Genomic DNA, 24,189 nt, shown 5'->3' with positions numbered 1-24,189 from the left:
GGGGACTGTTAGTGTTAGGTCAGAGGTTGGACTCGGTGATCTTGAGGTCTCTTCCAACCTAGAAATTCTGTGATTCTGTGATTACTTTACAACCACTTATGGTCCCTCAGGAACCAACCGAGCATTCTGCGCATGCGCCACACCCGCGGCGCGCACGCACTGAGGCGCAGCAGCCTCCCCCCCCCTCCCCGCCCCACTGCGCAGGCGCCGCCCCCCCGCGCGTCCCCGGCCGAAGGCGGGAGGGGGCGCGCGCGCACGCGCATGCGCGGTGACAGCGGCAGCGGCGGCGGCGGCGGCGGCTCGGTGCGGGCCGCGGGGCTGCGTGCGGCGGCGGGGCGCGCGCGCGCTGCGCCTGCGCGGTGGGCGGCGGCGGGGGATTGTGGGATACTGCGGCCCGGCGGGCGGGTGAGTGAGGCGCCGCGCGGCGCGGCGGGGGCGGCGGGGCCCGGGAGCGGCCGTGACGGGGCCCGGCCGAGCGGGGGGGGTCGCTGAGGGCTTCCCGGAGCCGCCCGGAGCCGGAGGAGCCGCCTGGCCCTCGCCCGCTGACCCCCCTCTCCCCGTGTGTTCGCAGCGGCGGCGCGATGGCCTCCAGCAGCGGCACCGACGTGATCCAGGTGACCAACGTGTCCCCCAGCGCCAGCTCCGAGCAGATGCGGACGCTCTTCGGCTTCCTGGGAAAGATCGAGGAGCTGCGCCTCTTCCCCCCGGAGTGAGTCGGCCCGGCCGCCTCCCCTCCCCCCCTCCCGGCACGCCTCCCGCCGCCATGGCGCCCGGCACGGCTCGGCACGGCCCCGAGCCGCGGGTGTGGGGCCTGGGGGGGCCTTCGCGGCCTCTTTCCCGGCGGAGCCGCCCGTGCTGGGCAGGCAGCGGGGCTGCAGGAGGCTGCTGGGGGCCTGGTCCCCAGCTGGTGTTAAGGACAGCAGCGTGGTTCCCTGCTAAAAGTTGTGCACAAAGCGGGCGGCTGGGGGCTGATTCGCAAGCCTGATAGGTGCCGTTTTCAGGGAAAAAGGCATCGCAGAGTGAGGTTTTTATCGCTCAGCCTTCAATCGCTGCTAGCCCAAAGCTGGGGGTGCTCGTCCGTCCCGCCAGCCGGTCACAGATCACACTGAGGATCATTTTTTTGGGGCTCCGTGCAGTTCCTTTGAGTTGGCCAGCGGTGACTTCATGTCGGGAATTAGGCGCGGAAGGAAGGGGGATGTGTTCATAGCTGGGTGTGGGACAGTGCCAGGCCTGAGTGCTGCTGTGTGAGGGCCGGGACAGCCGTACTGCAGCGGCACAGCAGCGGTGCTCAGCAGCCAACCGAGTGAACCGCCTTTAAAAAAAAATGCGGTTATTTGACGTGCTGCTCGGTACTTTAATGTTTTGTCCAGGTTTCAAGAGAGGTTACTATAGGTGAGCTCTGCTTCTGAAACTTTGTACTGTTTTAGATACACATTAACTAAGGTGTCAGAAGATCGCTTTTGTGGTTTCAGAATGAAGCGTTCTGAGGGGGGGAAAAAAAAAAGCTCATCCCAGCAGCTCTCTTTTTGGCTCAGCTGAGGCTGGCCGTGTGTTTGTGAGGTACCTCCTCTGCACCAGTGTGCTGTGAAGTGGTGGCCCCGCGAGACCTGGCTCGGAAGCCTGTGAGGGTGTGTTGTAGGGCTGGGCTGTGAGGCGGGACAGCTGGCTCTGGAGAGCCTGAATTGAATCCCGGTGTCTGTAGTGTCTGATACTAGTTGGGTACGAGGGGATGCCTGTGTTCAAGGGAAGCTTTTTGGATTGTGTCCTGGTGTAAGTTTGTTTCCAGCAGGCTGGGCTCCTGCACTTGCCTGCTGCCTTCTGCCTCCTTTGTTCTGGCGTTGGGGGTTTTGTGGCTTCAGCTTGGTTTCTACAGAAGATCAGTGAGCTGCCTGCCTTTACTCAGGGCCCCTGAGGGCTCGCTGCTGACCAAGGGAAAGGCAGCACGATGCAAATAACTCCAGTGACCCAGATTCCAAGTATCACAAAGCAGAAGACTAAAAATCAGTGAAAACATTTGGCCTACATTTCTTAGGTTTCAACTCTGTAGATGAAAGAGGAAGGCAGTGCTTCGCCACGGAGGGATGTCGGGAAGGGTCCTGAGTATTTATGAAAAAGGCAGAGCCATAGAAGAGATGAACTCAGGAGAGGAAATGCATTGTAGCTAAGTGGGTCTGGCACAGAGATGGAGAAAATATTGAAGAGCTGCGGGAGTGAGCTGCATTGTGTCTTCGCTGCAGAGTGTAGGGCTTGGTGGAAAAACAGCACGTCTGCAAATTGTGAGTGCATTTAAATTAGCCAAAGGTTGTGCTCTTGATGAAGATGAGAACTCGTGGGTTTTTGGGCTGGGGTTACATTTCTAATTTGACTATTTTAAGTTCTTTTTCCCGCTGTTCCCTTTGTGCGGCTGTCCCGGCAGAGATGCCGAGGGCTCTGCCCGGCACCTCGGGACCCGCCGCGGGTCTCCGCTGGGGTGCGCAGGGATCGGTCGCGGCAGGTCCCTGCCGGGCTGCAGCGCCAGGGGGCAGTGCTCTGCTCCGCCGCCACGCGGTGCTGGCAGGGGAGGGATGCTCTGAGGGCTTCAGCTTCACTTCACCCTGGAGAGGGGTTTACTTCCTAGCAGCAGCAGGTTCTTTCATCTCCTTGAGTGCTTTCCAGTTCCTCCTCCTGACTTCTCCCTGCTGTTGGCATTCACCCATTTTTGGGGGGTAAAGGACAAATTAAAAGTGTAATTTCTCTCCCTAATCTGGATCTCTCTCTGTCCCGGATTGTACCGGGGTTGTTTCTTACACACGCTGTTCCTGGGCACCTGTTTCATTGCTCTCCTCCTCAGCTGATCTCTCTCTCCTGTCACTCTGATCCTGCTGTCCCCTGTAGAAGTTTGTTATCATCGTGGGCTTCCAGAACAGTCGCTTCCTAAACTTCTCTTCATTTCTCCTTCTCTGCCATCGTCCATCTCCATCCTAGTTTATTTAATCAGCTGTTACACGCTTTACATGCTCCTCAGCTTCATGTTGCAGCTGTAACCCACAGCAGGCTCCGTAACTTCTCCTTGAAAAGGAGGGTGTCACCCCTGCTGCTGCTGCTTTTTCCCAACTCTGTGACAGGCAGCACTGAAAAGTGGAGGGGATGGACTTTGGAGAGGGCTTGAAAAAAAAAAATACAGATACATCCATACACACACACACATACACGTATTTTTAAAAAGCTAATTTCAGTACATCCTGTTTAGCCTAAGAAAAGTGCCTTTACATCAAAGCTGAAGTACAAAAGGATTTACTGGCAGAACTGCTACCGGAGTTACAGACCCCAGTGTGTGTTCTGGCCTTGCTCATGGGCAGGAGCAGTCCAGTCAAATCGTTATGGATGGAGAAATTTACCAAGCAAAAAGCACATTGGATGGAAAACTTAACATCTACAGTGCTAAAGCTTAATAAAATTAGGAACGTACATTTTAATGATTTGATAAGCTGGATGACAGTAATTGCAAGATCTTTTCCCTCCTCTGCAATAACTGAAGTGACAGCTAGACGGAGGCGCTCCGCAGAATCCTGACTTTGCCTGCAGTTGCCACTGGGAGTTGGGTGCTCAGTGAGAAAAGGATGACAACTTGGGCTTCAAAGTGAGGAGCATGGCTGGGTATTTTTACTCTGTTTCTTCCCACTCTGGTATGAATATGGTAATGCAGAAGAGCATCTCTTGCTTGCACAATCGTGTCACTCCAGCCTGCTTCTAGCTTCGTTTTACATGAGCAAGGAGGTTTATGTAAGCGGCAGGAGCGCACCTTCAGAAATCAGATTAATGTTTAAAATGCTGGCTGCGCTGTGTGGGAACGCTGCTTCTGTTTGGAGGCTAGGAGGTGAAGGTTGGAGTGCCCTGCTGCCCTGTTGTGTTTCAGAACTGGTGCAGTGTCGAGCTGCAGTCATCGTCGTGTGTCCCAGCGTTTGTCGTCCTGGTGTCTGGGAGTTCCTGGTGTGTTGTGTCTCTGTTGGGTTGGAAGGGGCTTCCTTGGCCTCTGCTGTCAGTGTTCTGTTCACAGCCGCAGGTTGGATAGTTCTGGTTGTAATACTTTTAAAAGATAAAAGGCACTGGCTCCAATCTAGTTTTTAATGCCAGATGAGATGTAAAGTACATATTTAAGGGTAACCTGATACTCGTTTAAGACAGCTGTTGAGTTTATGTAACTTGCATGTTGGGCTGAGCCTGTGCCTGGTGGTGAAGGTTAGGTAGTGTTTTGGCATTTACACTGACAAGAACTTGTAGTAGATGTTGTTTGGTATCAAAGTCATTCTCCTTTCTCCTAAATTCTGACAGGTTCTCTCTCAGCTGATTAAAGACTTGATCAGTTTGCTTCAACTTAGATTAAACGGTTTGGCAGTGGGATGCACTTCAAAAAACTACTGCTGTACCTGGGTACCTGCTTGGTAAAGGCAGGTGATTGTCATGAGGAGTTGCTCAGCATTGCTCAGACCTAGCTCTTCGGAATAATTTGTCTGATACTTCAGGGCAGAGCTGAAGGGTGGCCGTATCTGGCCCTGGTTAGAAGCTGGGCTTTGAGGGACTTGCTGCTGCTTGCTGCATCTGCTCTGGGTTTTCTGCAGGCAGCTCTTAGCTCATCTGTGGCACAGTTGTCTGTGTAACATTTTCTTTTGCTTTCTTGTGGTTGATACCTCTGGCTAAAGGAAAATCTGCACGGTTTCCTGGCTATATGGTCACTCAAAACTTGTGTGGTCTCTTGGATTTTCCACGCCCGAGGATTTTTCCACAGCTCTGCTGACGGGCACCTGTGTGAGCTGTGGAGTAGGCAGGGACCCGTCTTACAAACGATTTTATGGTTACTGGTGGGTTGTTCAGAAAGTTTTCACCTGCTAGTGAGATTTCAGCTGTAGTTTTGCCTACGTGAATTTCCTGCATTTTTGGTTTAGTGCTGTTACTGCTGAGTAGTAGGCATGTATTTAGCAGTGCACAGCCCTTCAAAATGAGCCTGGCAGATCTGTGCGTGAGTGTTTGGCTAAGGGAAGTATAACGGAGGTTGGGTTAGAAGCTTTCCTGGAATTGTGTTAATAGGGAAAATAGTAGTGGCATTTTGCATCGCTACCCTCTTCACAGTGTACTGCAAAAACCTAACGTGGGGGCTAACACAGAGAGTATAAAACTGCTGATCTTGTCAACTTCTGTCGTATATGAAGTAAGAATCTTATTTCTCTTGAGTACTTCATAGCCTTCCTTTCCCACAGATAGGTCATAAAAACTAATTTGCATGTAGGTGTCTGGGCAGAGATGCATCCTGCGTACTAGAATTCATTTCCAATTACGGAAGAGGCAATGAAACTTCCTGTGATTTTATGGGAAAGTAGCTTCATCCAGCTGTATTTTTTTTTACACAGTCCTTATGACTTTCTAGCTGATGGAAGGGGAGAGACCGTGTTAGTTACAAGTCTCGTAATGGCAGACAAGTTTCCATTTAACTAATTTCTTTTTCCTTCTTTTTCAGTGATTCTCCTTTGCCTGTTTCATCGCGTGTCTGTTTTGTAAAGTTCCATGATCCTGACTCGGCAGTTGTGGCCCAGCATCTGACAAACACTGTATTCGTTGACAGAGCGTTGATAGTCGTACCCTATGCAGAAGGTTTGTGAATTGTTTAATGGCCTATGAAGCCAACATACGATGGCACTTCATTTCAGTATAGTTCACAAAAATGAGGATTAGTTAAATGTCGAACATACGAGAGATTAACTTTTTGAAACCCTTGGTATATTGCAATTTGCCCATGGATTAAATACTTTTTTGTTGTTTAGCGACACTGAATGAAACTGGGGAGTTTAACTCTTACTGGGTTTGTGTGCCTTCAGTTTAGAATACGAACAGTTTAGGCAGAATTACTTGCAAATTATGCCCTTTATCAATTTCAGTGAGATGTTTTCCTAAATGAACTTATGCAAACAGGTCAACGTTTTAAGGAAATTTTGCCATAAGTGTTTGCTTCTATCACCTATGATAAATTTCTTTATGGGAACGGTTCCTCCCGCCCTGAGAGGACATGGGAGAGTAGATTAACGTTTTGGGAGATGCTGCCACTGCGTTTAGTTGGGAGCTTCCCTGGAAAGCCATTCACTCTTGTGAACTCCAATATACCAAGGGTTTGAATAATTACGGTTTAATTGGGAAGTGAGATCTTCCAAGAGGTGCCAAATGGGCACTGGTGCTAGTTTTTATTCCAAGTTTTCTTGTTCAGCCTTGCTATATTTGATAGAATTTCACTAAATAATAAACTCTTCTCTCTGTTATTTGTGTGTGTGATTTTTGTAGTGGAGAAGGCAAATGCAAAGCCCTTCCAGATGACTGAAAAACAGTGGGTCCTCTGCAGCTACAGGGGATTCTAGACATTAACTAAAGGCCAGCAAGCACTCAAGTCCCCAAGTGTTTTCCTGGTGTAACCACTTGTTAACTACATTTTCTCTTCTTCTTTTTATTTTTACATTTTAGGGTGTTACAGTAATTTGAAAGGCAATGAGCAGGGTTTTTGGAACTTAAAAGCAAAGTGCTGAGAAGACACCTCTTCTTGCAGAAGTCTTATTAAACTCTTCTAGACTTGCTTTAGAAGTAATTGATTTCCATTGTACTGTTTCTTGATTTACTTCTGAAATAATGGATTTTCCCAAATTGCTTGAATTAAATACAACCTCTGCAGATTAAGTCATGCTACAATAATAAATTTGGTACACGGCCTGGGTTCAGACCTTTTGCCAAGACATAATGCTATAGAATGTCTCTTGAGGCCTGGGGAGCTGTCTTATCTTTGTATTCCTGCAATTTAAAAGATACGAAAACTTAATTTCTGGGCTGTAGGAATCTGCAGCATGACCTTTGACTGAGACTTGCTGCTTTTTGCTAGTACAGAACCCGTTCTGAAATTGCTGTTGAGTTATTGCCTCTGCTTTCGCTAGTTCAGGTATAACAGCAGTTGAAAGACATCTCATTCTCCTCTTTATATTAAAGCACGATAAAGTAGCGGTCCACCTGAGCTTATACTGAAATACTCTCCAAGGCCTGAGGTGAAAAATGTTAGTGTTTAACTTTCCCAGTAAGGATAAAAACAACTTTCTCTTTGTCCGTCTGACTTGTCCATTGTGCTTGATGGTGGATAAATCTGGCACATAGAGAAATCTGCCCAGTAGTTTTGGTTTGGACTGGGTAAAGAAAATAAAATACCCGTTTATTGTATTTTAATGGGCCCGTTTAAGTCACGGGGTTCCTTATGGGCTGTTTCTTGTGGTGGTAAATCAGAATGATAATGGGTTTGGCATACTGTTGTGGCATATCGCAAGAGATGTGTTCAGCCAATAAAGTTATGCCCCCTGGTTTTGTAATCACATGCTTTTGTCCCTGTATTGGAGTATAGTTTTCTCTCCAAATACATACTGCCAGGCTCCCAAGTCAACAACTTATTGAAGCACGATACGGCAAAATTCTTAAAGCCACAGTGGAATTGCTCACGTGCTTAAAGTGAGGCATATGCTTAACTGGTGTGCTGAACTGGGCCCTTTTCGCTTTTGTTTTCTACTGTGATAATTCTGTATTAATATTGCCTGTCACTAAAGTGAATGTTTATTATCTGTTTAGTGCAGTACTTATCCCCTATATCACAAGTGCACTCCAATTGTAGCATACACAGACATTTTGGTGTTGGCTGTTGCTTTGTGTTATAGAACTATACACAAAGTCTACGGTAAGGTTTAGTATTAATTGTAATTTTCACTGTGCTATTCCTAGATTTGGAAGGAACTCTAAGATTAAAGGTGGCTGGGGGGGGTATTTAGGTTCTTTGGTTAATGTTTGTTTCTTTTGTCTGTTTCTTTTTCTTTCATTTCTACACATTCATACAGTATTTCATGGTTCTAACAAAGCAGCAGTAAAAAAAACTCTTGAAGCATGAAAATTAACTGGTGAGGGGCCTCATTGCTTTTTTTTTTAAATTGTAGTTTATTTATTTCTAAATACTTTTTTAAAAACAATTAGAGGATCAGATGCATGATTTTTTTTAATGAATGCAGATCTTCTATGAGGTGTCTCAAAATAAGTCTGAGGATTTGTATTTAGATGCCAGAAATGTTGTAGTTGCACTAATTTGAAATGTTTAGATATAATTTATAAATATCCTCTGAGACATAATTTTGCATGCAAAATTACCCCATAATCTTTCTGTAGGTATGTTAATATATTTATGCATTAATGCCCTTTATCTAAATGACCTTTTTCCCCCCCTCTCCCTCCATAACTTTTGGTATCTAAATTGATGACAGCTCAATGACACAAGCAAGATAACAGTGCTGTGTATTATACATTTGTTTATATTATCGGCACTCTCAGTATAGGTGGAAGGAACCATTACCTTTATTTAACAGTGGTTTTTCTTTTTTGTTGTTGTGTTTTACAGTTCTTTTCCCTGGTTCAGCCTGAACTATATACCAGGCCCTGCTGAAAATACCACCCAACAGTTTTCTTCTGCAGCTTATCCAGTTTCTCTTAAGTGCCCTGTACATATTGTATGTTTTATGATGAGATGCAGTTTCTTAATATGTATTACAGAAACACTACTGGTATTTGCAAATATATAGTAAAATTGTTTTATTGAACTCTCATTTTGGGGGCTTGGGCACATTAACAAATTAATCCATCTGTATAGGGCTTTTGCTGTTGGATAGAATAAAAAATACCTACATAAGTACTTGTTTCACAGTAGGACCCTTAAAACGATATGTGCAGAGCAGGCAGTAAAATAAGACACTTGTCTTAGTTGGCTGCAAGATTTGGGGCCGGAAGTTTCTTCTGAAATGGCAGTATGTAGCAGCATTCTTGGTACAATAAGCATGGCACATATTGGAACATAAGCATTTTACTGCACAGGTAAGGAATGTGCCACCATATACTGTATGTATGCACCTGCCCACCCACAGACACACACACACAGCGTGTATTTGAAGATCTGCAGACTTTCATTTTTATTTGACAAGTCAGCAAAAGCCCTACGCTTGATTCAACAAAATATATTTCCATGCCTTCTCTTAAGTTTTACAAAATTTATATGGTAGGTGTAAAAGAAAACATAGTGAACTGTACCATATTATTAACCCCTAAATCAAACTTTTTTTGTCTTGTGTATCTTGATTTTTCTGTGTGCTTTATAGTGAAGCAGCCGACACGAGTCGTTGTTCATAAAACAGCTTTTGAAAGTTGAGAGCACACCCCTGGAGAACCGACTGTGCTTGCTTACGTTTGGTTCATGACTTAAAAATCGAGTACAGGTGATGAAATCTTGGCAGTGTTAACAAAAAAGTAGTGTGTATTGTGCTATTTTTTTGCTCTAGATACTTAACCATTTGTAGAGAAAAAGGAACAGTCAAATTTTCACACATTGAAGTTTCATTCTGACAAAAAATTTAATGATAAATATTAATAGACATCAAGCTTTGTATTTTAGCCAACATAAGTACTTTCAACAAACTCAGGTGGTGTATCAGGGAGACATTTTCTGGGTGTATTTGTGTATTTTCTGCTATTGAAACAGAATGCGTTCTAATGCCAGGCTATTTCTCTGCAGGAGTTATTCCTGATGAGACTAAGGCTTTGTCTCTCTTGGCACCAGCTAATGCTGTGGCAGGTCTGCTGCCTGGGGGTGGACTCCTGCCTACTCCCAACCCACTTTCTCAGGTAGGCTTTCCAATTAAGACTGACATGAAGGGAAACTATTAAGTGTATCGTTAGATGCTGATTTAATTATTTTGTTGTTGTTGTGTTTCTTTGATGGGGCGGGGGGCAAATACACTGTGCTAATGCTGATTCATCGAATGTCCTAGCTTGTGTACCTTGATGGATGGTGGTGTTACAGCTTTCTGATACAATTTGTGGCAAAGCAGTAATCAGGTGCTAGGTGGAATTCTTCTGTTTCCATAATATGACACTTCTGGTGTTTCATGACCTCTGTGTTTGTATCTATTTGTTATCCCTCTTTCCTCCATTGTACGCTTACTGACAAATTGGGCAAGGAGTAGAGATCTTACAGATGGAAGTTTAAATTTGTGAGGTTTGAGAGAGCAATGTGCTGTGGGGAGAGAACTTCCATTAATACTCCAGCTTAAAGGGGGGAAAAAATTGCAGTATGTATTTTCTCTATCTAACTACACAAAAATTCACATGGAAGTTGAGCAGTAAGAGTAGTACAGTATGGAAGAATTCTGTCAGAGAACATAGCTTACTACGAAAAAGAGAATCAAAGTGCAAGAGTAAAATTAATAGGAGTTAGGCTTCATTAATTCTGCACTTTTCAGATTAAATCTTCAGCTCGTGCTTAGGACTTTGTATAGCTTCTGTTACTTCCAATTGCATTGAAGATGTACTTGCCGCTGTTCAGAAACTCCTTTTAACCTTATGTAGAGGGAAAAGTCTGAAGTATAATTTTGAAACCTGAAAGTTATAGAAGTTTGTTGCAGGCAGCCCAACAATAATTTCTCTGGCAGCTTGGTTGAATTGGTTGACAAATGACACTCAAAAGTGCCAGAGAAGACCAAAAGGAAGAAGTGAGAAGTAATGGGAGGGAGAGCAAGACCTCACAGTAACTGTGAACCATTCGATTAGTCTAAGATCATGAGTTTTTGAGCAGATCGGTTCCAGTCTGTGTTTCGGTCATCTTGCTTTAAATGGCCGAAAAATGATGTTCTTTTATGAGGCTTCTAGATCCATGTCTTAAGGAATTCAGACCCGTTCTCCCAGAAGCTTTTTAAACTCTTTGCCATTTTAAACCAAATTATAGAAAAATAAAGAAATATATAATTGTCTTTTAACATAAAATATGTTAATTTCAAATCCTGAACTGACTTAAATAGGAGGTAATTGGTTCAGAAACTTTTAATGAATTTTCATGGTAACTCTTGACAGAATTTCATTTTAAACTATTTCTTGGATGTATTGGAAGGTTTTAGTTTTTTTCCCCCCTACCTGCTGGGATGCAGTGGAAACACTCGTTTTAGAGTGTTTATAGAAAGTATTCTTACTGACTTTACTATAAAGTTTTCTCTGGCTAGCTTCAAATCTCCATGCATGTAATGCTTGTAAACCTTGAATTATCAGCCTTTTATCGATTTTTAATATGGTTTTGACCAATTGCTCTCTTTGTTACAGATTGGTGCTGTTCCTTTAGCTGCTTTAGGAGCTCCTGCTCTTGATCCTGCCCTAGCTGCTCTTGGGCTTCCTGGAGCAAACTTAAACTCTCAGGTATGTTACACATTCTAAAATTGGTTTTATTGTCCCTAGTACGTCAATAGATGCGCTAAGATTCATGGTGCTTTTAGTGTTCACCAGTGTATTAAATACCAACGTGAAGATCAGGAAGTACTGTACTTGGGTTTGAACAAGGGTGACATTGCTGGTAAGGTGCTGGTTGGACCAGATGGTCGTGGAGGTCTTTTCCAACCTTTATGATTCTGTCATTCTAAAACATCACCAAAGGCTTATATAAGAACCAAATATTGTACAGAGCATGTTCTGTGGATAAACATTGCATTAAATTATTAATGCTTCCTTAAGAAATCCTTCATTTAGCATTCTGTTTCTGCATGCCACACAAAACCAAATAATAGTGACAACGAAATAAAAGAAGCAAAATAAGCATTCGAATTGCAAATTAGAAAAATACACATTTGGAATGATGAATCACTCTTTCTTTTTTTCTTTAGGCCTGTAGATTGTAAAGCTGTTTGGATTCAGCAAATGGCTGCCTCCATATAAAATAATTTATTGTGAACAAAACGTTTTGCTTTGTTAATGTACCATTGGTTCGTGATGTTACCAGTAGTGATAATACCTGGATTTTCCTAAGAGCTATAAAACACATTTTGTAATTAAATTTTTAGAGTACAGGAGCTTTTGCATATTTATAAGTTGACATTGAAGACTTCCCATGGGCATGTGACTTAGTTCCCTAATGAGTTTGCTATTCTCTTGGAGTGACAGAGAAATAACTTGCAAATACCAGAACTATGTAGCAGTTTGCATTTTGAAGTGCTTTGATACCACCCAGGAAAGGCTGTTTGGCTCCTTTGGGGGAAAAAGAAGTACTTAAGCATCCATGAAATGTAGTGGTCAGATCTTCATCCCCACCCTTGCCCCCATCCACAAGTTTTAAAATAGAGCAGTATATCTTTCTGTTGGTAACTTACTGGGGGGTTGTTTTTTGTCCTCGTCCCCCTCTATTTTTCTTTCCATCTGTAGAGATTTTTGTATAGATACTGCTGGGATTTTTGTATAGTCACTGCTGAGGGTGGTGATAATCTTAAGCACATGCATCTTCCGACATGCTTTTAACTTCTTCTTTTTATTCCCCACAGTCTCTTGCAGCAGATCAGCTACTAAAACTTATGAGCACAGTGGATCCAAAGTAAGCTTCAGTATTTACAGACGTTTGTACAATACACTTAATCTTGGCAATTACATCTGTGATTCAATATCCAGTCTCTCGGAGAAACCTAATGTCTTGGGAATCTGTTGTGGGTTCTATTTTCTGCAGTAAGGGGAAGAGGGGTAGGAAACTAAGATTATTCCACCTTGTATCTATGGAATAACACCAATCCATCCCTGGAATTTCATTGTGTTAAAGACAGAAATTTAGTTTCTTGTATGACGTTTTTGCCAGAGGGGCAAAACAAGCTATGGCCAAGAATATTCTAAAGTGAGCAACAGTTGTAAAAGACTAGAATAAGAATACATATGTTATGTTACAGCTGTCAGAAGGTAATAAAAGATAGCAGATCTACTTACTTTATAGAAGGAGCAAATAACAATAAACACGTGTATTTGCTAGTTTTTATTTAATTTTATAGAAAAGCAACAATTTTGTCCAAAACGTTATAACATGTGAAGAGCAAGTAGGGAAGCACTGTTCTTGTATCAAGTCAAAGCCATCTGATCTATACTGGTGGATAACGCTGGATGTGTTCTACCTTCATTTTTAATTTTATTCCAGTATATTATTCTCTTTTAAATTGACATTTCTGTAAGTAGAGAATGTACAACTAATTGAACAAACTAGTTATCAAGGGTAATATATTAAATAATATCAGCCAAAGGTATGTTGGGTATGCCTGATTGTCTTTAAAACTACCATGTAGAGCAGAACTTATGAAATTTAATTTTCATCACTGTTTGTGGGGTTCTCAGTATGGCTTATAGAGTGGAAACTGACTTCCTAGTGTGTAATGTATTGTTTCCTGTGGAGCTGCTCTTTCAGGTGATGAAAATTGAAATTGCATTATACAAAAATGTACTGAAAAGTGTCGTTAGAAACTTGCCTATGCAAGACAATGTGAACTCTCCTACTATTTAGAGCTTACTAGAATTCTAAAGCCACGTGTGCTAGTATTTTATACAACTGTTGTCACTACAGGCTTCATTCTGGACTTTTTCATCATAAACTTACTTCTCTGTTATCTGAGTGATGACGAAATGCAGACAGGTTCTGGTTCACTTGGATCAGTCATTTTGGATAGGCTATAAACTGACAATGGAGGATTGTGGTTTTTGGATTCTGACGTACTGAATAGGTAAAATTCTGTTTTTCTATTCCAGGTTGAACCATGTAGCTGCAGGTCTTGTTTCGCCAAGTCTGAAATCAGATACCTCCAGTAAAGAAATAGAAGAAGCAATGAAAAGAGTACGAGAAGCACAGTCATTAATTTCTGCTGCTATAGAGCCAGGTAATTTTAAATCATGGAATTATCAATTCAAGGTGTTTTTCCCACATAGTGTATGGCAAAAAGTAATGGTCAGCACAATATTGGCTTAGTGCTTTCATGATCTGTGGTGACCGAATTGATAGTTCACAAGTGTTTAATTGTGCTACAGTGTTAATGCTGAAAGTGTCCAGCAGAATGATGCAGGGAATCATCTGTTTTCCAAAATTGACTTGATTTGAAGATAGCAAAACGCTTGAGCTTCCCCTGTTTGAAGCTCATATTGCCATCTCTGAGACTTCATTGGAAACTGTAAGAGACTTAACTTTGACATCCTTGTTCATGGCAATGTTTTCCTTTAATTCCCGAGCTGTAGAAGTTAGTAAATATTTTTCTATTTTGTAGTTTTCTAGTTTTAGATAACTAAAATAACGTTAGCATCTCTTTAACTATAGTTTTCCTTTCCAACTCCAGATAAAAAAGATGAAAAACGAAGGCATTCAAGGTCAAGATCACGCTCGAGGAGGAGGAGGACACCTTCTTCATCTAGACACAGGTAGTTACTGCATTTACTTAAAAACACACAAACAAAAAAACAGAACAATTTCTTCAGAATTACTGCTTTAAAGTGATGCTGGACTCATGGAGGCTGACAAAAAAAAAAAAATGCAAATGTTCTAAAGAAACTACAACCATTGTTTGGCTTGAATATAGTGTGAGATGAAGGCCTATTCTTGTCTTTATAGGAAAGTTGAGAGGGTAATGCTAGCAAAAATATCTCAAAAATACCTTAAGCCACTGCAGCAAGAACTTAGGAACAGTAAGAATGGGACATCTTCTGACAGGGCTTCCTTTTCTAGGAGTGCTTGGGCTCTGTTTTTAAATAATTTACCGTTTCTTGTTTCAGATAGGAAACGGCATAAAGCCTTGATTTTTACATAGGTCTTACTGCTATCAACACTTAAGCTACCATAGGCAGTCCATTTTGCACTAGTTCCTTAAACCTCTTTTCTTTCTTCAATCTCTTTCCAGTGTGCCTATGTAATTATAATTTGTCTTAGAAGGAAGTACTGAGAAATTTCTGTGAGCATGATTATTGATGTACATTGAACATTTATCTGTTGAGCTGCTTGTTTCTAGTATGTGCAGCAATTCAGCGTGGTGGAAGTTACCCAAGTCAAAAATCAAAACCTAGGTCTGTGTGGGTATCCTGACTAAAGATCTTAACACTGACCTACCTAAACAAATGCATTGTTGGCTTGTCACCTCCAATGAAGCAGTCCATGCTAGCCGTCCGTGCAAAGCCATTTTAACTATGACCCTCTCATTTGTACTTCTTTGCTATTTGCATATTCTGTAATTGGCCCTTATTTGGTTTTAGCATTTTAAAATTCTTCTTCACATTTCAATGTGACTTGCCAGTTTTTCTCTACTATAGGACTGTTATTTTTTCACAATGAGCGTAGTAAGAGAGCTGATCAAAGCATCATTTCTTCTTTCATTTCTAGCATTTGTGCACTCCCTTTTTTCCATTTCCTCAGTGGACTGAATGTGACGCCTTTGCTTGGTTTTCTGTACTCTTTATTGGGTTTTCTGTATCATTGCACTTCGATACTGTCAGTATTGAGATGATGAATTCTGAATAGTATATCAGCATTTCGTGTGTTTAACTCATGTGTCCAATGTATTATTGGTAGACGGTCAAGAAGCAGATCAAGGAGAAGGTCCCATTCAAAATCGAGAAGCCGGAGGCGATCTAAAAGTCCAAGGCGAAGAAGGTCTCATTCCAGAGAGAGAAGCAGAAGATCTAGGAGCACATCCAAAACCAGGTAATCCTTCACTAAACTTACTGTATTTTCTAGAAATGAATTTAAATCCAGGGAAAAATGAACAAACAGCTCTTTAATAGCAATCTCTTGTTGCATCTTTTTAGTTTGTCCTACACATGTGCAGTTAGTCATAAAAAGAGGTAACGTGCTTTTCCTAGGAGTCAACAGTTGCAGCATGCATTAGCTGAATCATGCATTAGCTATCGTTAGAAAACAGGAAATGCAGGTATCTAGACTTGAAGAGTTTGTGCTGTTCGTGCACAGTAGTTATAAAAGAGCTCTTCTTTTATTTCTCCATAAATGTAATCTTTCTTCTTTTCCATTAACATAATATAACTGGCCCCAGAAATAAAAGAAATAATTATGCTATCCAATGTAACTGTCATGTCTTCATTCACTTTCTGATATAGCACTAGTAGCGAATACATGAATAGTCTGAAAATGACTTAAAATGTGTATTTTACTAAAAGGGATAAAAAGAAAGAAGAGAAAGAGAAGAAGCGTTCTAAAACTCCTCCCAAGAGCTACAGCACAACTAGACGATCTAGAAGCACAAGCAGGTATGGTAACTTGAAAAATTTCTGCAGTCTCTATTTCCAGTATGCTTTATCCACTTCATAGAAGGAACATTCTTGTATTTAATAGGATGATGATCGATGCAGATATATTGGTTGTATGCGCATGTGCTTGTACAAGTGCATATGTACTCTCTACACCTATGTCTCTAAGACTATTTTTTTTCCTGTAATTTTCTGGAGGTATCATTTGGGCTTAGAATAGTTTCTCTTTGACCCCAAAGCACAGTACTCCTTGCTCTGTATCACTTTTAAACTATTTCCTGGCTTCTGGAATATATCCTGGCATGATGTATAGTCGTGTTCTTTTTGAAAGTGGCTTTGAAAATCTACTTACTGTAGTAACGAGAACAAATTGGTTTGTGTCTGTTATGGATAAAGTAAGAGTCAGCATCCCTAAAAGAGTTGAAACTGTTCATTTATTCATTAAGGTGGTGGTAGAATAGAAAACAGTTTACTCTGCTGATCAGCAACTGCAGGGGTTCTGCAGTACTGCTAATAGTAAATATCAATTTCCATTTATAATACATATTTATTACGTTTTAACCAGTACTAACTATGGAGCCATGGATGCATTTGTAGCTTAAAAAAATAAAAAAAAAAAATAAAAAAAAATAAAAAAAGGAAAAAAAAATAGAAAGGCTTTAATCTCTGTTCCTTACAGAGAAAGACGACGTAGAAGAAGCAGGAGTGGAACACGGTCACCTAAAAAACCCAGGTCTCCTAAAAGGAAAATGTCCCGGTCCCCGTCTCCAAGAAGGTCAGTACCAATTGGCTAAAAAAAGCTGGTGGAAAATTCTGAACCTGAACTTATAGTAGAGATCACGGTGGGGTCAGCTCGCAGGTGGTTGGTTTGGCATGTTTCTTCTAGCTAGGCCATGGGTTGACTTCTTAAGAGAGAGTGGATCTCTGCTGCCTGCTACCTTTTATCATAATTTAATTGGCTTCAAGCATAGAGCTTGTTAGTACCAAGAGTTCCAAAATGAGGTATTCTAGGGATGAGGAGTAAGAGACATCCCGAGTTCCTGGCCTATTTGGCTCTATACAGTACTGGTCAATTGAATTCTGTGTGGCCTAGCCATATTATGATCATTTTCCCCTAAATGTGGAAGTTGCGGTTCTCCTTAAACCACTGTAATGTTATTCTTAACAAAAACATTTATTAGGCTTCACTTTGCAGTGTTTGTTTTTGATCTGGAGCCAAGAAATCAGGATGTTTGGTTATTTTCTGAAAGCAAATGGTGCATCTTAGTTGCACATGACTCTTTCTCCATTTAGATTTTTAAAAAACAGTGGGTAACAGTGCGGATGTAATTTGTGTTCTGTTTATGGAATGGTGTGACTCCGATTTTCATTCTTCTTAAACATTATAGGCATAAAAAGGAAAAAAAGAAGGATAAAGACAAAGAGAGAAGTAGAGATGAGAGGGAACGATCAACCAGCAAGAAAAAAAAAAGCAAAGACAAAGAGAAGGATCGAGAACGAAAATCCGAAAGTGATAAAGATGTGAAAGTATGTTTTAAAAACCTGTTTATTCACCACCTTTACTGTAGCATTAACCTTAAACCCTCGGGGGCTTTGAAAGCAAATTGTAATTTTTATTTTTTTTTATCTCGGCGAAGCAGGTCACAAGGGATTATGATGAAGAAGAACAAGGATATGACAGCGAGAAGGAGAAAAAGGAAGAAAAGAAAATGGCAGATTCTTCTTCTCCTAAAGTGAAGGAGTCTGCAGCAGATAAAGGAAGCGGAGATTCATCAAGGGAGTCCAAAGTAAATGGGGATGATCATCACGAAGAAGACATGGATATGAGTGACTGAATTTTGCCTTTGCAGTCAACACAGCTGCAGACGTGCATCAGTGTCATTCCTGTGTGATTCTTTTATGCTGTACTTGTTAATCCTAAATCTAGATGTATACAGCTCTAAGCTATATATGGTTTGTAAAGCTCCTGATACTAACTCCCATCAAAAGCTTTATAGAAAGGTAACCATTCTTGTTCCGGACGAAAGGGATTGCGTATCCAAGCAATCCTTACTAACTCGGTGATGCTTCAAGCAAAAGCAAAAAGCTGCATGCATCTACAGCAGGCATGGACTGTTTGTTGTATGACCTCCTTTAGTAAATCAGCTCACTTATGATAGTGTTTCTAGAATTTGATTCATTGCAGTAATAGAGCAGTATAGGGAATGCACTGACTGCATGTTGATTGTGGCAGAAACATCCTAAATGTTCTAAAATCTTACAACATATGGTGGATCTACTTAAGGGTCTTAAGTGTGACTACACAGAAAATGACAGTACATCTGAAAATAACCATTCTGATATAGGTAGGGTTTTTTGTTTTGTTTTTAAGCCATACAGCTGGGCTTTTTTGTTCGTTTTGTTTTGTTTTTCTTTTTTTCCGGTGGATTTTGTTTGGCTTTGACAAAGTTAAAATGCACTGACCTTTTTGAGGACTTATTTTAATCTGTCAGTTCAAATCCATCCCAGGCAGCAAAAAGTGACAAGTTGTAATGGTTCTTAGCTTCTCATCTTGGGCCTTGGGAGTGAAAGTCTCTGCTTGAACTGTACCCGGTGATTAAAGGTTGATTTGTGCAGTCTTCATAATCCAGGTTGTTTTATTTGTTAATGAGCTAGACATATTGCAAAAAGGGTAGTGCATTTTAAAATTGATCTTTGTATGCTTTTAAAAGCAAGTCTACTTGATAATGTACTTTCTACTTGATCTCAAGTTGTATAAACTAATAAATTTGTGTTACTGTCACTGCAGTAGTAATCTTATGCACACAGTGATTCCATGTTATATGCAAAGTAGGTAGGCAAGCTGTTTTCTTAGTTACAGAAGTTCAAGAGCTTTTACTTTTGTGCAGGTAAAAAGACAAAAGTAGGCTACAGTCTGTGCCATGTTGATGTACAGTTTCTGAAATTGTTTTACAAACCTTTGATAATAAAACCCGTAAACTTATACTCCTGTTCCTATAAAACTTTACTGGTATTTATTTACACCACTGAATGTGTGGATCTTTACCTCATTCCTTTTTAGAGAATGCATTTTTCTTCATCTATGTATTTCAAAAAGACTATAACAACTCCATCTTTTTAAAAACGAAGTACAGTGACAAAACTGTTAAGCCTGCCATTTTAGCTTGAGTTAAATATGTTGTATACTAAAGAGAATTCTTTTACTTCGTTTGGGAATAAAGGGAACAGGCTGAAATGGTAATCTAGAGGTGTTAAGGGGCAAATACTTTAAAGAAACATATTTGTAAATTCTGTGTTTTCATTGAAGTATGAACATTCATCTTTATTTTTAGGATGCTAATGGAAGACACAGAAACAGGAAGCAGCAAGTGCTTTGTACGTATAAAATAGGCTGTTATGCCAGGAACTGAAACCTTACTGGTTAGAATCAGTAAGTTTTGGAATAAAACTGTAAGTGGTGCTTGAATTTTAGAACCTGATGAGTCAAATCACCTTTTTTTTAAACTGTCCTTTTGCCCTAGGCGAAGTGGAACTTGCCATTTAGATATGAAGTGTCATTTTTTAGAATTTGTAGAAATGTAAATTTTTACCAACTGTTTGAAGTATTTTGTCAATACAGAGAGGTATATGTCATAAAAGCAGTTCTAGCCTTTTATTTCTGACAGTGCAGAGAACCTGATAGTTCTTGTAACAAAATACAGACACGGACAAGGTGCATGATGTCTTCATAGATGTGCCTTTTTAGTTGTCAAGGTATTTATATGTGAAGTATAAGAACATAAAACAATTTATAGTAATAAAGTAAACCTCCTTGATCCTTAGACCTCGTTGTTGTGAAAGTCATTAACATGCTGTAATGAAAGGGCTAAGTCAGATCCTTACCAGCGTATTGAGCTAAAGGTGGTAAAGCTGGGGCTGACATATACAGTGCTACATTTAATTAAGTTAAATGACTGGTGGTTTATTTTAGTAACGAAGTCTGTGTTGTGCATTAACTGGGTACCTCAGGCTGCCCCAGCCTAAATGTGTAGACTGGAGAAACAAGAGCGTGCGTTCCCAGGCTACATTTGCTAATTGTGCCCATTTCACTGCCTTCCAGCATGCCAGCGTGTCTCGGCTGCCTCTTACAGCCTGGGAGCCGATAGCGAAGGGCGATGAGAGGCGGGCTGCTGGGTGCTGTAGGAAACAGCTGTACCAGGTCGGGGCTCTCCTTCTGTATCAGTGCAGAGCTCAGCGCTGCCTTCCTCCTGCAGGGCTTGCACACGCTGCGCCCTTGTACGTGTACACCAGCTCTTAGAGCGCTGAGTCAAGATCTTTATTTTCAGTAATTTAAGTTTGGCTTGATAATTGATTGGTAATTATTACTGAGATCGCCTCCCTCTTGAGGTGAAGCTTTTCAAGTCATGTAACAAGTCTCTGCCTTACTGGAGTAGTTTAATCCTGATTGAGCAGCAGCTGCTCCTGTCCTCTAGCATTCCTGGAAGGGGCTTTAAGTTAAAGTAATAACTGGCAGAGTGTTTTTTTCTGCTTAAAATTGCATTGAGAGTTGGTCAGTGAGGGTTTGCCAGTTGTGAAGTGACGAGTGTATAAAAGTCATTCCTTGCTTTTCTCCCACTTCCTGCTTGCAGACTGCAAGCAAAGAGCAGGAGCTATTTTTAGGCCAAACCTAAACTCCTTGGAAAATGACAGCTAGGAACCAAAGGTCAAGAGCACAGCAATACAGGAGGTGACTGTTTATGTTGGCAAATGGTAATTCCTGTGCTATATTAAGTATTTCAATAGCTATTATTTCTGCCACTAGCATTCTTAAAAAAACAAACAAACAAAAAACCTAGTACCAAATAGGGTTAATTGTTGCTTACACAGCAACCTTACATTCACCACTGCCAGATTTCAGCAGTATTCACTCACAGTCCTAGTAGTGGCTGTTCTGTTTGCATGCCACTATCAAAACACCCAAAAGCATCCCTCTAGTCTTGAGGAATGGGACATCTTTTCCCCTAAAATGAAACTAAAATATTTAGTAAATGTCAATATTGGCTTTGTTCCAGCTCCTCAGGTACCTTACCAGTGTGCAGTTGAAGCTGCCCCGTTCCATTTGGCATGAATGTACACAAACGGTGTTAGATGAGGGACCACAGGCCGGATGGAGGTTTTGTCCTGCTGTAGCTGGGGGCTCCTGTTCCAGCAGATTGGCTTTCCTACAAGGATAGCTCCCACTACATGAAGGAAGAATGATTATTGTGAAGTCAGGCTGAGCAAGACACTGGATGAAATCCCTGAAGAAAGAGTAGGTGTTGGCATACCCATTTTAAATCGAATGCACTTCATTTTGGCCAAAGGCAGGCTTGAAGCTACCTACATTAGACATTATTTTAGGTTACTACAACCCAACCCTGAAGATTACAATGTACCTGTTGACTTCAGTCTGTGCTTTTACTATTTTAATTAACTTTGTAGCTCTCTAATTGTTAGGTTCTACTTTCCTCTTGCAACTGACTGTTAAAAGTTCATTGTCCACACTTGTTCTGAGATTACTGTTATGACCAGTTTTCTGTATATAATTCTGGATTTAAGAGATAAAACTAATGTCAATATTGAACACGGTTAAACTTAAAAGGTCTCTTTTTTCCCTCCAAGGTAGCTATTCTTGTTACTTGCTAAGAAGAGCTTGCTTCTGTCTCCTTCACCTTCAGGTATGGTGGAAGCCGTGTTCATGATCTACCACTACTGCACCTCCCCAGTGTAGTAAACAGTCCCATCACATTTTAGAGCTTCACAAAGGGTAAAAACCAGTGCTAGGCTGAAAATTGAGACTTTTATTTAAAAACTGACCAATAAAATGCCCTTGCAGAATGCAGCAGTGTGAACTCATCTTCTCAAATCAAATCCTTGCTCAGAGATGTACACCTCTATACTCTTGAGAGTACAGCATGGAGGGAGCACTGAACTTGATTTTTACATGTTTGTCACATGTTGAACAATTTCAGAATCGAACAGCATATTTTGGTCTTTATTCTAACAAATGATACAACCGAAAAGTTACTATTAGTGAAGGTAAGTTAAAAACATGGACCAAAAAACTAGTAAGATGCAAAAAAAGTGACATTGTTTCCATGATAGTTACAAATTGTAAGGAAAATAAATGTGAAACTGCAGCATTACAGGAAACTTGTTAATACAGATTAAATAATGCAGTTATCCTTGCATGAAATAAAATTGAGAACAAATACATTTAAAAATGGACAGTTGCTTTGAATATCAACAATGTGGGTTTCCAGCACAAATATATCCAGAGTTTTTTTTTTTTTTTTTTTTAAACAAATCATTTCTATACATAAATCAAGAATTGCAGTAAAGTGAGTACAGTGACTGGAACAGCAGCTCCTTGAAAGGAAAAAGACAACGCATTCCCTTTGCCACAAATTAAAGCAATGTTTTGGAAGACCAGTAAAACAGTTTGGTTAAGAAACAACCCCTAGAATTTATTTGCAACAATTTCTTATTTCAGTTTACCAAAATTAGTGGCTGTCTTTTTAAGACTTATTCATAAAAAAATTCTCTCATCAATCAGAAAAAAATTAGGTGGTGAGATCAGAGAGAAACACCACCCAAACTCTGCGCTGAGGTTGTCTCTGTCACAGCCCTGGGACACAGAGATCTCCCCTCTGGGCATCCCTCCCGTACCGTCAGCTTTGCCTCCGGGAGCCCCACGGTGCCAGCGAGCATCCCAACACCGTGGAGTATCCCAACACCGTGGTTCTTGCACAGGCTGTGAAAGCTGCCTCTCCCAGCCCAGCTGGGTGCAGCACAAGTGATACCTCACAACTCCGTTAGTAGGTCCAGGAATGCGTTTTTGTTACCCAGATATTCACATCCCATGGAATCGTGTTGCAATGGAAGCCCCCACACATGTACAGGTGGCGTTAAAGCGCTGGAGCTGCCGAGCTTTTGTCTATGCAGCAGTAACGAGACAGCCTCAGTGGATATGTACTCATTGTAAAGGGACAACCCTTCCTTAATACCTAACGTGGCCTCAAGGAAAAGATGAAGGGAAAAAAACAGAAATTAAGTTCCGCTAGATCAATCCTGCTAAAAAGACAAGTTTTCCAAAAGATATCCAAAGAGGAGATCTAAGTGGTAACGGACACCAACGCCCACAGCACAGCTGGGGGCCGAGGCTACATCTAGACGAGAAACACTTCACCCACCTACAGCGCCGACAAAGCTTCTGCGTGGATGGCTCCGTACTGACAGATGCGCGGTGTCAGTACAATAAAAAAAAAACCCTTGCAAGCAAAATGAATGATACTGGATAAAACATTTATACCGGTGTGGACACAGCCACCACTGGAGAACCGCACCAGCACGGCTGCGCTGCCGGGGAGCTCAGCACCCAGCTCCCCAGCACAGGCTCAGCCTAACGCAAGACACGTTGCTCTCGCTAACGAAGGTTCCTACAGCTTTCAGTGTATCCATCAGCAAACCACACCCAAAGTGTCCATACGTTTTTAACAGTGTTTTAAAACTCACCGCTAGGAATGTTTCAGACAGAAAACACATCACCAGAAGTTGGAAGGAAATGTACCGAGAAACAGTTCAACTCTCACTGAATGAGGCTGTCACAGGAGTCTAAAAAACAGTCACTGAACTGGAAAGGACAATCTGATGGAGTCAGAGCATTCGGCTTCGGAGTAAGAAAAGCAGTAGTATGTTCACTACAACAATGCAGAAAGACTACAGTCAACAAAACCTGTGTCCATTCTTCTCTGCTGATGCTCCAAATTAAAGCAAGCCTTAATATAGCAACGCACTAGAAAAAGTTCCTGCAAATCTTAAAATGTATCAAAGTTAGTCATTGTGTAGTCATGAAGATTTAAAAAAAAATCTCCAGCCAGAGTCCATGGAAATCACTGACCACATTTCCACAACCTGTAGTGGGCTTCAAGCCATACCTCACTCCCCACCAGAAGTAAAGTCTCTTCTACAGGCAGGTGGAGATACACAGAACTCTCTGTTTCACATAAGGCTACACTCAAAGGTGATAACTGTTGTTAGTGGGATTTTTTTTGCTTTTTT

At 41.5% G+C, this 24,189-nt stretch overlaps 1 protein-coding gene across 4 annotated transcripts; it reads left to right on the top strand.

Annotated features, from left to right (window-relative positions):
- The first annotated feature begins 278 nt into the window (after positions 1–278).
- On the top strand, positions 279–19,093 carry SRSF11 (serine and arginine rich splicing factor 11). Of its 4 annotated transcripts, none has more exons than XM_084291217.1 (13): positions 279–405; positions 572–709; positions 5,492–5,625; positions 9,599–9,708; positions 11,176–11,268; positions 12,381–12,430; positions 13,618–13,745; positions 14,196–14,277; positions 15,419–15,550; positions 16,021–16,110; positions 16,790–16,885; positions 17,499–17,637; positions 17,751–19,093. In XM_084291217.1, exons 2-13 carry the CDS (start codon positions 582–584, stop codon positions 17,943–17,945), a joined length of 1,377 nt encoding a protein of 458 aa, XP_084147343.1. In that variant the 5' UTR covers positions 279–405; positions 572–581; the 3' UTR covers positions 17,946–19,093. The 4 variants fall into 4 exon arrangements, with proteins under 4 accessions (XP_084147343.1, XP_084147342.1, XP_084147344.1 ...); XM_084291216.1 differs by having other exon boundaries at positions 17,748–19,093; XM_084291218.1 differs by lacking the exons at positions 279–405; positions 572–709; positions 5,492–5,625 and adding exons at positions 5,635–7,943; positions 8,435–8,543 and having other exon boundaries at positions 9,186–9,708; positions 17,748–19,093.
- The last annotated feature ends 5,096 nt before the right edge of the window (positions 19,094–24,189 follow it).

This window comes from Netta rufina (assembly GCF_964035555.1).
Source record: "Netta rufina genome assembly, chromosome: 8".
In the NCBI taxonomy this organism is placed as follows: Eukaryota; Metazoa; Chordata; class Aves; order Anseriformes; family Anatidae; genus Netta; species Netta rufina.
This window is presented reverse-complemented; position numbering and strand designations above follow the sequence as displayed.

Excerpts from the sequence above, each read along its gene's own strand:
- SRSF11 (XM_084291216.1), top strand. The coding sequence starts at position 582 with ATGGCCTCCAGCAGCGGCACCGACGTGATCCAGGTGACCAACGTGTCC. Across the intron at positions 5,626-9,598 it reads AGTCGTACCCTATGCAGAAG|GAGTTATTCCTGATGAGACT; the intron begins GTTTGTGAATTG and ends ATTTCTCTGCAG. Across the intron at positions 15,551-16,020 it reads AGGAGCACATCCAAAACCAG|GGATAAAAAGAAAGAAGAGA; the intron begins GTAATCCTTCAC and ends TTTTACTAAAAG.